At 50.1% G+C, this 13,961-nt stretch overlaps 1 protein-coding gene across 2 annotated transcripts in view; it reads left to right on the top strand.

Moving 5' to 3' along the window:
- UBE2L3 (ubiquitin conjugating enzyme E2 L3) overlaps positions 1 to 13,174 on the top strand; it is a 36,438-nt gene extending 23,264 nt beyond the window's left edge. For both annotated transcript variants that reach the window (XM_031443171.2, XM_031443172.2), the window contains exons 3-4: positions 6,384 to 6,570; positions 10,722 to 13,174. In XM_031443171.2, the coding sequence (XP_031299031.1) occupies positions 6,384 to 6,570; positions 10,722 to 10,876 (342 nt within the window). In that variant the 3' untranslated portion in view covers positions 10,877 to 13,174. The remainder of the gene's footprint in view (positions 1 to 6,383; positions 6,571 to 10,721) is intronic.
- The last annotated feature ends 787 nt before the right edge of the window (positions 13,175 to 13,961 follow it).

The following is a 13,961-nucleotide window of genomic DNA, read 5'->3' on the forward strand; positions in this document are numbered from 1 at the left end:
CTTCCCCATCCTCTGTGGGTTCTGAGTGATGCCAAACAGATGAGCTCCTGGTGTCGGCCCTGCAGGGAGCCCCTGGTCAGGCAGAATAGACAGACATGGTCATTTGTGAGCAAGGTCTTTCCTGCTCCCTCTGAAACCAAGTGCCAGGGCCCCATGCGGGAAACAGAGCTGTCCATCTTTAAGAGGTCTGTCGCCCAGCCAGGGCGGAGCTGGGCTGACGGCAGGTAGAATCGACACAGAGCTCTCTCACCGTGAGTTCCAGTTGCCTCTTTCTTGATTCTACATTCATTTGGTTGCTGTATACCTTTGGCTGTTCTCCAGAATTCTGACAAAGTTGGTTCTGACAGTTTCTGAAGTATTTTTTTATGTTTCTCTGGAGAGATGGGAGTTTGGAGCTGCCTGCTTTGCTGTTTTCCTGATGGTGCACCCTAAATCATTGTCTTCTCATCACAAATGAGTGGATTTCATTAAAGACCTGGCTACTGTCACCTAGGTTTTATGATGCAGGTTCTCAAAGTGACCTGTTAATTAAGCCCCTCTTTGCTTTCTGATCAACTCTTCCTTCATCACAGTGGACTATTTAAAAATATTCCATTGTATTAAGTTTCTTAGTCTTTAGTGTGTTTGCATCTGTATTCATATGCAAGATTTGATTGTGTTTTCTATGTCTGGATTTTGATAGATGGTTATACGGGCTTCATGTATCAAGAAGTAGAAATTTCATTGTTTTTTCTGTGTTCTGATCTGCTAATTTTTGCTTTTATGGTAATTTCTTTTATGTTATGATGTCTTTTGTTTTCCTTGATATTTCTTTTTGGGTGGGGGTAATTAGGTTTATTTATTCATTTATTTATTTTTAATGGAGGTACTGGGTATTGAACCCAGGGACTCATGCATACTAGGACGCACTCTCCCACTGTGCTATACCCTCCCCACTTCCTTGATATTTCTTTGCTCTTTGTCCTTTTCTGACTTCATGGTTTGAGGCCTTAGTTCTTTAAGGGGAGAGTTTGTCCCAGCTTGAGTCCCTTTTTTTTTTCTTCCCTTTCCTTTTCTCTGAGTTACATCTTACTGGTTTGTTTCTTGAGTTCCTTTCTTGCCTGTTCCCCAAGAATGTCACTGTCACCCGCAACAGGTGGTGGTGCTGCTGCTGGTTTTACCTTGTATGAGAAGATGAGACATGTACACATGGAAATGTATCAACAATGGCAGTTAAGGCTTTCTTCTAACCGTCTGTGCCTCAGTTCCTTATTTGTAAACAGAGCTAGTAAGTGCCTGCCTCTCTGCATACTGTATGGCCAGACTACCCCTGGGTTTCTTTGCCTTTGGGCTTCATAAGCACAGGCTTGTGAGGCAGTTTTGAATCCCTGAGGCCTTGTATATTCAAAGCTGTGTCAATAATTGTTTTTAGAATGAAATGAAGTTTCCTGGAGAGGCCTTGTACTGCTTTGGTGGTCACCCCCCAGCCTGCTGGGAGAGGAGCAGTCTCTGTGCCATAATCCTGTTCTCCTGACCTCCGTGCTTTCCCTGGGGCTCACCACTCCCAGTGCCCACACACCAGCTTCTGCTGAGCCCTGTAGGGTATTCTGGGGGGATGAGCATCAAGTACACTGATAACGTCCCACTGTAAACAGCTGGAGCCACCTTTGCAGGCTCTTCCATCTCAAAGGTTCTTTGCAGCACCTCACAGGCTCACAGTGGCTCCCCTCCCTGGGCTCAGGCACTAGCCTCTTGAGGAGCTTTGCTCCCTTGTCCCTGGGTCATGCCCTCCACCAGTTAACTCTGAGTTGGTCTGAGGCTGGTTGAGTTAAATACCTGTTTATTAACTTGAAGAGAGAGAGGCCTTCTCAGGGACCACCGTGCCTCTTCCTGCCTCTGAAGCTGTGCAAACCTCCTTCCAGCTGGGCCATCCTCCTCCTCCTGAGTCTCCTCTGAAACTGTCCATCCCTAGTCTCTGAATCACGCCCTCCTCCGTGTCCCCTCCAGTCACCATTCATACTAGTGAGATCTTTGCTTTTGACTACAAGCAAGGAAACCCCACTTCGCTTGGCTTTGAAAAGAGAGAGTCAGTGCACCTGACAGATGGTCGTGTGGCAGGTGCTCTGGTCTCGGGACCCAGGGGCTCAGGGAGGTGAGCCCGACCTAGACCCACCTGCACAGCCCCGTCCTGCCCCACTTCCCCATCACTGCCTCCATGGAAGCAAAAATGCAGCATACTGAACAGTTCTGTGGCCTGAATTTTCCATTTGTTACTTGATGGGCACAGAGTGTGTCTCTGGGGTGACAGGAAATGTCTTGAGATGAGGGAGAGGGAGTTGCACAGCACTGGGCATTTACTAAATGCCATGGGATTGTGCTCGTTCTGTTAGTCAGGTGTACGTTGTGTGAATTTCACCTCAGTTTAAGACCTTTGTTCCTGCTTATGACAAAACCTAAAAACTCACCAAGCTGGGAGGGCGTTGGTGCTGCTTCGCCTTCTCTTTTCTCTCTGGGCTCTGGGGGTCAGGAGCGCTTGACACAGTCCGGGCCTGGTGCGGGGAGGAGGGAGCCGGCAGCCTAGCCCCACTCCAGGAGCGCCGCCAGGGTGCATCCTCCTTCTGGGTCCTTCCTCCTGGCTCTGCCTCCTGCCTCTGTCCCTTCTCTCCTCTCTGGTTCCTCTTCCTGTAGTCCCCCACCCACTTTCCTGACGCGGAGCCTCACAGGAGAAATAATCTTGCCACCAACCTCAGGGTGCACTCAGGTTGCTTTTGGGAGGGAGCACTGCCCGCTAGGAATCCGGACTCTGAAACTCAGAGCGCAGCCAAGTGGGGTGTGCGGCGGAGCGGGGGCATCAGGCCCAGAGTCCATGCACCACACTGAGGCTCTCCACCCTGGACTTCCTTGACAAAGCTGTGCTGTGAAAAGTCCTACAAACCAGAGTGTTGAAAACAGTACAAAGAAGTCATCTTCAGAAAGCAAAGTTAGCACAAGATGAGTCTGCTAATTGAACAGATTTCATAATTTGGGTAACCCGGAAGCTTGTTTTTAGAAGAGATAAGAGAGAATGACTATTTGACAGTTTACACAGGGCAAGAAGACTGTGCTCAGAGACCATGTGCTTGTCTTGGCTTTGGGCCAGACCCTGGAGTGGACCATGACGCTTCAGAGCATAGAACCAGCCTGGCACTCAGAGCGGGGAGGCCCCTCCCTGTCCTCTGTAACAGCAGGCTGGACCCGGGCCGCCAGCTGGGCTGAGCTCCGTTCCTGGCTGGGGGAAGGACGCCGCCGAAGGAGTGGTAGGTCAGGAGGCCGAACCAGGGTCCGCCTGCTCCCACAGGGCCGGATCTCCTTGTGGCCGGTTTCCAAGTCAGGGAGTGGCTGCACAGAGCTGCATGGTGTCCTCGCTGAGTCACAGGGAAAGCCATCACATTGGTGACACAAAACTGTGACTAACGTCGGCTGGTGGAAGGGCTCTGACATGGGGTGTGGTGGGGTCTTTGGGTTCTTGAAGGGTGGCCATGGGAAGGAAAGCACCAGCTTGACCACAGGGTGGGACATAGGACATGTGGGTGTGAGGCCCCAGGCGGTTTGGAGCGGTAGACAAGCTTCCTCTTGGTCTCAGTTGCCACAGTGGCTTTGGGGCTCAGGGGTAGGGCTTGGGAGCTGTAATGGATCTGCAGTTTCTGCTCTGCTCACCCAGAGCCCACTGCAGCCTATTGGAGAGGATGGGGGACTTCCCAGATGAAGGAGGACAGTTTGAAGCAGATTCCTGAAATTTGAATATTTTTCTATGGTAAAACTGTGTTTTCTCCAGGTCCCTTGTAGTTTCTGAGATGCCTTCCCACAATAAGTTGAACGCTTAAATGTTGAAAACTCACATGGGGTGCTTTAGGCCTTTATGCAGAAGACACATCCTTTGTTGACCAGCACACCTTCAGCAAAACCCCCTGGGACAGACGAACAGTCTGTCTGATTTGTGCACACTTGAGCTACTCCTTTGGTCACCCCCGAGCCTGGGAGGGGACAGGTTCAGAGGAGTTAAGATGAGCTTAGCCAAGTTCCCTGGATGGGTGGCCCAGCCTGTCCTGCCTCCTGGAGTGATAGAGCTGCTTTTCTTTTTCTTTTTCTTTTTCTTTTTTTTTTTTTTTTTTAACATTTTTTATTGATTTATAATCATTTTACAATGTTGTGTCAAATTCCAGTGTAGAGCACAATTTTTCAGTTATACATGAACATATATTCATTGTCACATTTTTTTCTCTGTGAGCTACCATAATATCTTGTATATATTTCCCTGTGCTATACAGTATAATCTTGTTTGTCTGTTCTACATTTTGAAATCCCAGTCTATCCCTTACCACCCCCCGCCCCCTTGGCAACCACAAGTTTGTATTCTATGTCTATGAGTCTGTTTCTGTTTTGTTTTTTTTTTTGTTTTTTTTTTAGATTCCACATATGAATGATCTCATATGGTATTTTTCTTTCTCTCTGGCTTACTTCACTTAGAATGACATTCTCCAGGAACATCCATGTTGCTGCAAACGGTGTTATGTTGTTGGTTTTTATGGCTGAATAGTATTCCATTGTGTAAATATTCCACATCTTCTTTATCCAGTCATCTATTGATGGACATTTAGGCTGTTTCCATGTCTTGGCTATCGTAAATAGTGCTGCTATGAATATTGGGGTGCAGGTGTCATTTTGAAGTAGGGTTCCTTGTGGATATATGCCCAGGAGCGGGATTCCTGGGTCATATGGTAAGTCTATTCCTAGTCTTTTGAGGAATCTCCACACTGTTTTCCATAGTGGCTGCTCCAAACTGCATTCCCACCAGCAGTGTAAGAGGGTTCCCTTTTCTCCACAGCCTCTCCAGCATTTGTCATTTGTGGACTTTTGAATGATGGCCATTCTGACTGGTGTGAGGTGATACCTCATTATAGTTTTGATTTGCATTTCTCTAATAATTAGTGATATTGAGCATTTTTTCATGTGCCTACTGATCATGTGTATGTCTTCCTTGGAGAATTGCTTGGTTAGGTCTTCTGCCCATTTTTGGATTGGGTTGTTTGTTTTTTTCCTATTAAGTCATGTGAGCTGCTTGTATTTTAGAGCTGCTTTTCTTGACTTTTCTCTCGTGCGCCGGGTGTGCAGGACGTGGTGGCTCTTACCTCATCACCGGTGTGGATGTTCGGAACGGTCCCGGATTTGCCTCCCAGCTCCTGGCGCACTGTAGGGCTGCGCAGTTGGTCATTCCTGGATGACGAGTGAACAGACTTGACAGGTCTCACTAGCCAGAAGTCATACAGAAGTTAGATTTACATGGCTCAAGCAGTATAAATGACCATGATTTTTACTTAGGAAAAACATTTTAAATCTCTTTTTAGAAAACCAAAAGCAGTGTTCCCCAAGCCCCCCATAAACTCATCAGTTACAGGGAGTCCAGCTCTCCTACATGGCGAGCCGTGCGGGTGCGTACATAGGTCGAGGCCTGGGAGGGGTCTGCTGCCACTTTAACTTCTGGACAGAGTTCTAGAGAATTCTGCGTTCCCTACAGAAAGGATGAGGGAAGGTTTTGTTAGGGTGAAGATGATCTTCTAGTCCAGCCTGACCCCACATTTCCCAGGTGTGTATGGGGTTCTCTCCTCACACAGCTGCTCATGGCCTGCATCTTTGCAGCCTCTGCTCCCTCATCCAGACCCCAGGCTCTACCTTCCTGATGAGCTGCCACACAGTTCACCTTCTGACAGTGTGTCCAGCCTCTTGGTGGGGTGCTTCAGACCCCTAAACGGGGCCTCAGCCTCCTGGCTTGCCCCATGCTGTCCCTTCCAAGCCCAGCCATCCTAGTCTTCATCCTCTTTGCCTGGAATACCTCTCCCACCCTTCAGCCCTCCCTAATTTTACCCCTCCCTGGGTGGGACTGGGACAGGGGACAGTGTGGAGACCTGGTGTGTGCCAGCCTCACTCCCCAGCAGAGGAACTCCATTTTCCAGGGAGCGTGCTGTCAGGCCGGAGCTGGAGGAGGGGCTGTGCGTCCCCAGGCACCCTGTGTACCCAGGCTTGCACGGCGGGCGGGTGGTGGAGGCTGTGTGTGGAGGAGCAGAGACACGGGAATTCTGGGCTTTCCTCTCAGTTTTGCTGTAGACCTAAAACTACTTTAAAAAAAAAAATAGGGTCTATTTAAAAAACAGGGTAGAGAGCCCAGGGCATCAATCTCAGGCCTTTCATAGTTTAGCGGGTGTCTTGCTCTTAGAAACACTGGTTGATGGTTGTTCCCCGAAGGTGACGAGGCCGAATTTAGTAACCTCTTGAAACAAATGAATTGCTCGAGTAGACAGAACTTTCCTGTCCCTACCACAGCTTGTGGACATGGCGTGTTCACTGTGCCCTCTTGTCTTTCCCTCCAGGACAACCCTCCGTATGATAAGGGGGCCTTCAGAATTGAAATCAACTTTCCAGCAGAGTACCCATTCAAACCCCCGAAGATCACGTTTAAAACGAAGATCTATCACCCAAACATCGACGAGAAGGGGCAGGTCTGTCTGCCGGTAATTAGTGCTGAAAACTGGAAGCCAGCAACCAAGACCGACCAAGGTGAGGCCTCCTCATGTCTTCTGGGGGCGCTGCTGCGGGCAGGGCCTCCTGAGTCCTGTCTAAGGCCATGCCACACGGAGTCCAGAGAAACCCTGCGGGGCCAACTGCGTTGCCCGCAGCCCAGCATTCGCTGCCCTCGCAGTGAGGGGTGTGACCCCATGTCTCGGTGCTGTGTGTACACGTACATAACACGTGCTCAGTTTTCTGGGAAAAGTGCTTGATTCAGTGTTCTGGTTGCCCGCCCTCTTGTCTCTGCAAGTGACTGGACTTTGTTGTAGACTGTCTAGTTTTTGTTCTTAATTCCAGAACTTCTTTGCAATATTGACCTCATCCTCTGGTGCCTAGAATTCTTATAACTTTCTGAACCACTCTACAGTCTTTTTCAATTAAAGGGAATGGATGAGTTTGGAATTTGAGAGGCTGCAGCTTATTTTCAGTGACTGATAAAAACAGTCATTTTCCAGTGGAACCCCTGGAAGGTGGGTTTAAAAGCCTTTCCCACGTGAAGTCAAGCCTCACTTGTTGGAAACAGTCACCGTGAAAGGCGGCCATCAGGCTCCACAGCTAACTAGCAGGAAGGAGTGGGTGTTGAGCATGGTAGAAGGGTCTCCAGGGGACTTGGTGCTTGGTCATGCACGAGTCGATGTCTGTAAAAGACTGACGTGACTGGTTTTTCTATGAATTCCTAGCTCTGCTGGCGCCTCCCGCTGCGCACTGGCTCAGGCAGGGTTACAGGGCTCTCCTTACCGCGCCCTGGGGCCCCTTCTACCCCAGCAGCTGCCCGAGAGGCCGTGGCAGCCTTCGCCCTGTCTGCAGCTGCAGATCTGGGTGCGTAGCTGTTTCGGGTTTTGGATGCTTTTTTCAAATAGTGAGATAACCTGAGAGAGAGTTTTCATTCTTTTTGTACTTGCTTACTTGGGTTTTTAAGATAAAAATTTTATCTTAAAAGGGACGCTCTTGTACCTGCAGTGAGAGCAGAACCTCTGTTTTGTGACTGGAGATGGTGAGGGCTTCTCTCTAGATCACTTCTGGATTCGTGCTGGCACGGCCTTGAGCGCGTGTGTCCTCACACACTTCAGGGGTGCCAACCCCGGCAGCCAATGCCCGTGTTCCTCAGGCTTGGTGACTCAGCGTAACAATTTATTATTTCTCATTCTGTGGGTTGATTGGGCTCAGCTGGGCAGCCCTGTAGCTGGTCATTCCGGGCACTTGTGGTGACTTAGCTCAGCATTCACAGCAGCTTTGCAGTAGTGAGAATGGACCACATGCGGAATGCCGGGGAGAGGCAGATCCACAGAGTCGGGAAGTATATGGGTGTTTGTCAGGCTGGGGTGGAGGAGGGAGTGATGACTAAGCACAGTGGGCACTCTCTCTGGGACGATGAAATTGGTGTCACACACTTTTGTGGATATACTAAAAACAACTGAACTGTATATTTTTAAGAGAGTTCTTTTTTGGTATATGAATTAAATCTTTTTTTTTCTTTTTTTTTTTTAGTAAAGAAGCATTAAAAGCTGAGCAAAAATAGCATGAGAAAAGTCAAGAAAATAGGCAAAACTATATCAAACAGAAAGGTGGTAGGAGCTGGCAGTAGTAGTACCAGAAGAGAGAATGTAAAAACAGTTGTGCTCAGCACTGTCTGGTTCTGGTAGACATGAGCAACAGAGCAGCGGCTTTGTTTGGTGGTTGAATGAGATTTGTGTTTGAAATACAGTCAGTGGGAAAGCCAGTGTAATACTGACCTCTCTATGTACCAAACAACACAGCAACACAATTAGATGAAAAGAAAAATCAAATAATTCATAAGTGGAATGTTTAGTCCCCCATACCCTATTATAACAAATCAAGTAGATAAGATTTAGAAAGAGGACTGAAAAAATATAACAAACTCAAGGATAAGATTCATAAGCTTATATTTTGTATCACATTCCATGGAAGACATTGCACAGCAGATGAGGAAGGTACACCTCACAGATTACTCTGTGAGGAGGGAGCCCACTGGATCGCCATGAAAAGGGGGAAATTACAGGTATTGTTTACATCCCCCATCACAAAGGAGCTATCAGAAAGAACAAAAACAGGAACCTTTATAGGCTTATTCTCTGCTCATATGCAATGAGAAAGGAGGTAAGTTCTGATAATGTGTCTAAGCCCCTACACTTTGGAGGAGGAAGTGCTTCAGGGTGAGAGCAGGAAGCCCAGGCTGGACTATGTGATGAGCGCGCTGTCCTGTGTAGGGAATGGGCCAGGCCACGGCCACGGCTCGGGAAGCGCTCTCAGCTGTCAGTGTTCTACTGGCAAACCAGGCTGAGCTCAGCAGGATTTATTAGAGTTTAGCTCCCAAAGGAACCAAGAAAGAATGAAATACTCATCAGAACTACTAAATAAACTTGAAAATACTTAGACTTGATCAAATAAGTGCAAGTTCTCAGAAAAGAATTAGACAAATTGCAAACTTGCAAAGTGAGTATCTTTTGAAAAGCAAGTCTTAGTGATTAAGAAAGGGTTTTATGCTCTTAACATTAGGTGCTAAGATGGGCATAGTAAGCAGGAGAGAGCCTTGAGTCTCCATACGAGGGAAAACTGGAAAACTTACCGGTGTCATCTCTGCTGTTGAACCATTTCTAATCCAGTAGAGGGACAAGAAGCCGCCTATTTATGCTGAAAGGCAAAGGTGGTTCAGATTTCCCAGAAGTTGAAATGGAACCGTCTCACGGTGTGTGCAGTGGAGGGTCTTGAAGGCGGTGAGCTGGGGCAGCTCCTGGAAGAGCGTGCTTCTCAGGCAGGGGTGTCCCTGCTGCACAAGAGCAGCCTTAGGTGCTTTCAGTTATGGCAAGTGAAAGTGATTTTCCATGAGTGTTACTAACATTTATTTTCCTTGTTTTTTTAAATCTTATTTTAATGGGGGGAGGGGATAGCTGGGGATAGCTCAGGGGTAGAGCGTGTGCTTAGCATGCACAAGATCCTGGGTTCAATCCCCAGTGCCTCCATTAAAAATAATTAATTAAAGCCTAATTATCTCCCCACAACAAAACAAGTAAATAAATAAATCATTTTCACAGCCCTATGAGGTAATATGGTGTGCATTTGCCTTTAAAAAAAAATGACTTTAATGGAGGTGCTGGGGATTGGACCAGGACCTTGTGCTTGCTAAGCACACACTCTACCACTGAGCTATTCCCTCCCCTGCCTTCCTTGTAAAAATATTTTTTGATTTAAAAAACTGCGTCAAGTAAGCAATCATTTGGGCTCCATGTGGATATACAGCAAAGAAGGAGAAATGGGACAAACAGTGTTTCTAGTCAATTTCTTGTGATGCTGGGGTGACTGACAGGCATGCGCTCCCAGAAAGGAATCTGGCTTCGGCGTGAGGCCTTTCTGCTGGGACAGTGAGGGTGCTGATCCTGATGGGGGTCAGGTGAGTGAGGGACACGGATGTGAGAAGCGTGGTGGCTGCGTGCTCCCTACTTCTGAGGAGGCTGGGGCCCCTGGACCTTCTGTGCTCCCCTCCCCCTCACCTCTGGGCTTGCCCTCCAGCACCTCTGGGTCTTACTGCCCTTTAGGGAGCACGTGACATCTGCCTTGGGAATGGATGGTTTGTGCCCCACCCAGTGATTAGACAGGGTGGTCACATGAACCTTTCTCACTGCTCAGGGTGGGCTCATGCATGTACATGGCGCAGGCCTGTCACACACCCTTCCTGTCACAATCACTCAGGGCACCATGATAGAAAGTCCTTGAGCTGACTGGTGTTGGGCATGCTACCTGGTCCCTGCCCCGGAGAAACTTCACTTGAGAGGGAGTCAGGCTGTCAGTGCTGGGCCTGAGTCCCCAGAGTTCAGGAGAGAGTCGGGAGTGGGGACTGGGTCATCCCCCGTGTGTCAGTACAAGAAGGCTCCCTGGAGAAGGAGGAGGAGGACGCCGCATCACTGTACAGTTCGCTGTCCACTGTGGTGCTGGCTGTTTGTCATCCATCACTCCTTCTCTCAGAAGAAGGATGGGCTGAGTGCTGGCGGTTAGAATTTCAGGTGAGTGGGAGGCCGCTATGTCTGCAAAGCATGGAGATGAAAGTCAGGTTTGACCGGAGCTGCAGGTCTTGCTGTGCCCCTTCTGAGCGTCCTAACCAGCAGTGCTTGTCCTTTTCTTGGCAGTCATCCAGTCCCTCATAGCACTGGTGAACGACCCCCAGCCCGAGCACCCACTCCGGGCTGACCTAGCTGAAGAATACTCTAAGGACCGTAAAAAATTCTGTAAGAATGCTGAAGAGTTTACAAAGAAATATGGGGAAAAGCGACCTGTGGACTAAAATCTGCCGCGATTGACCCCAGCGAGTGTGCGCAGAGACCCCGAGCAGTGCATTCAGAACCCCGCAAAGCAGGACTCTGGAGGCTGACTCGGGCCGCCGCCTGGCGTTCGCTTGTGGCAGTTACTAACTTTCTACAGTTTTCTTAATCAGAAGTGGTCTAGGTAACCTGTAAAGAAAGGATTAAAAATTTAAGATGTTCTAGTTCTGCTTTCTTTGTTTTAAAAAATCACTGCTTCAATCTACTTTAAAAGAATGGTGTTTCTTTTCCTGTCCAAATTTATCCAGAATCTTCAATTTACATTTAGCCCGTAAGGTTTTAAAAAAGAAAAAGGAAAAAAAAAAGGTTGTGATTCCCCTTCTTCCCCTCCCCTTGCAACTCCCACTTTCTTGCATTTAGTTTATTTTTCACTCACTCCTCGGACCCAGGCCCCATCTCCCACAGAAGAGACTGTGCCGGTGTTAGGGGCTTCTCTCTCCACATTGCACCGCCTGCTCTGGGAGTCGGTTCAAATTCTCTTGCTTCCAGTTTATAACATCCTTTTAAAAAATTAAAAAAACAAGCAACCAACCACTTCCACTCCCCTGCCCCTCCCCCAAAAAAGCCATGGAAAGGGAGGCTCAGCTCTTCTGTAAACTCTGGCTAATGTCACCACAGTAACGCTCACCAAATGGGCAGACCCTGAAGTCCACGTCGTGATGGAACTCCAGCCGGGCTGGTCTGCTGAGGGCGACCCCCCGGACCAGGGCTGCGGCCACCCGGGGGCCTGCCAGTCAGAGGACAGAGCACTTGTGGGTGGAATTTCTCACCAGAGAGTCTCCCCAGGCCACAGGTTGGCGCACCTCCCCGCAGCCGTTCTGGAAGATGCCCGGGTGCTTGCAGACGGCGCTAAAGCCAGAATGTCCGTTTGAAATTCCACACTCGCCTGTCACCGAGCTCCATCCAACGTGTGTCCATCCAACAGAGCGCGGGGCGCACTCTCCGACTCCCCAGTGCAGCTGCCCCACCGCAGCCCTTCCTCAGCATGGTCTGACTCTCTGGCGACTCCGCTGTCACTGGCCCAGCCCAGGAACAGGCCAGCCTCCCTCCCTTTGGACTCCCGGCCTTCGCAGAGTCAAGCTGCACTTGAAGCTCACTCAGTAATATCCTTGACATGTTTTATATTGTTTTGACTGCCTTCTTTTGTAGAAATAAAAATTGACCTTAGAATTTATCATCAGATGAACTTGTAAGGATTTGAATGTTCATGTCTTTTCAAAGCAAGTGGGACTATCCCTGAAAGAGTAGAGTCTTGTCACTGACACCTAGAGGAAGCCAGTGGTCCAAACACCGGGTGTCACCAATTCCACTTCTGCCACTGGTGGCTTCCCATCTGGCTCTTAGGGGGCTGGATCCTGTGGAGAAGATGACTTCAAGAGCCTTTGCTTCCTGTTATAATTTTAGTTCTGAACCGCAAGGTGTCTCTGGGGCTTGCAGACCTGTGTGGCAGCTTGGCTTTCCCTGTGCAGAAGTGGGAGCGATGGTAGGTCAGGCCACCTGGTGCTGCTCAGGTGTCCAGGCGCGTGGCCTGCGGAGTGTCATGAACTCGGCTTCTTTAGTCCTCGGTACGCGACAGGCAGGTTCTGGAGTCCCTGTGCCCAGGAAGGCAAGGGCGCTGGGCCAGGCGTCCACCCACGTCTGTCTCTTCATTGGCAGAGAGGTGACGCTGGACTGTATTTCACTCACATGCAGATTTGTAATAAAATGCCAATTTCTGTCGGAAGCTGTCCAAATAAGCCACCATTTGTTCTCGTTGCTTCTCTGAATCCAGAAATATTGCCATTCTTGGAAACTGTCACATTGCTTCGTATCTCCACCCGCGTAGCTCTGCCCGCCTGTCACCCCCTCCCTTCTCTGCTCGCCATGGGAGGATGGCCACCGTGGTCAAAGCCAGCAGCCTCCTGCATCGCAGCCTGAGGTTTGCCCCATCAGCAGAGGCCTGGCCTCCGAGAGCGAGGCAGCGTGTGGTCCCTTCTGCGGGCCTGGTGCCTGCTCCCGCAGCGGGCAGTGGCCGAGGAGCCCTTGCGGGCACCCACCAAGCCCACAGGCAGCCTTGCTGCTCCACGTCCAGACAGCTGGGTCCTCTGGAGGAGGGGAGAGCTGTCAAGCACAGCCTGGCCGGGCCCACTCAGGGATTCACGCTCCCGGGTTGGGTTCCTCGAAGCGCGGGGGCCCCGCCTCTCCCCCCACGGTGGGAACTAGGCTTTCTAAGATGCTGCGACCCGCTCTGCTGCCCTTAATAAAAACGCTCTCAGACTCTGGTCTGTTGTGTGGGTTTCTTCCTTACTGGGTACGGGCCAGGGCCTGGGGCCCTTGGGCAGTTCCTGCTTGCTCCTCTCTCCCCACACCCAGCCTCCAAAAGAGGCACACAGAGGTGTTCTGGCCCCCCCAAGGGGAGCAGAAGGGCTGCAGAGTGACCCTCTGGTGCTGGGAAGGGGACAGTGACCTCTGTGTACATGGATCACTTCAGCCACATCTAACACAGCAGGCTTGGGCCCCGGGGAAGGCGCTGTCCTGACGGAGGTCAGGGAACTGAGGAGGGTGTGTCCAAGGGAGGGGCGAGACCATTTCCTTGAATAGCTCCAGCCCCACCCACCTCCCTTTCCAGGGACTGTGGGTAATGCTGACTCAGCACCAGGCCTGGCCAGGGCCCCAACACTTATTTTTTATTATCAACCGAGTCCCCTGCTTGGTGTTTGACACTAGCTGAGAGCCTGACAGCTGGGTCGGCACGTCCGAGGGGGAATTTCCTGGGGTGTCGTTTCACCAGGCGGCAAGGAAGCTTGGGGCCTTCCTTTGACCATCAGTCGGTGCTGTCCTGGTCCTAGCTCTCCATCCCCTGTGACTTAGGGCAGCCCACTCCCCAAAGCCAGAGGCCTGTGAGACCCTCAACTTCCTCAACCCAGTGGCCAATGTTCTCTCCCCTTCCTCACTCTGTTCCTTGTTCAGTGTGAAACATACATCTACTCTCACCTCAGCCAGGCTCCCAGCGCCCTCCTGCCCCCGGGGTGCCTCTGGCCAGGACCCTGGACTCCCCATTGCTGAGTC

This window comes from Camelus dromedarius, chromosome 31 (genome assembly GCF_036321535.1).
Source record: "Camelus dromedarius isolate mCamDro1 chromosome 31, mCamDro1.pat, whole genome shotgun sequence".
NCBI classification, from domain to species: Eukaryota; Metazoa; Chordata; class Mammalia; order Artiodactyla; family Camelidae; genus Camelus; species Camelus dromedarius.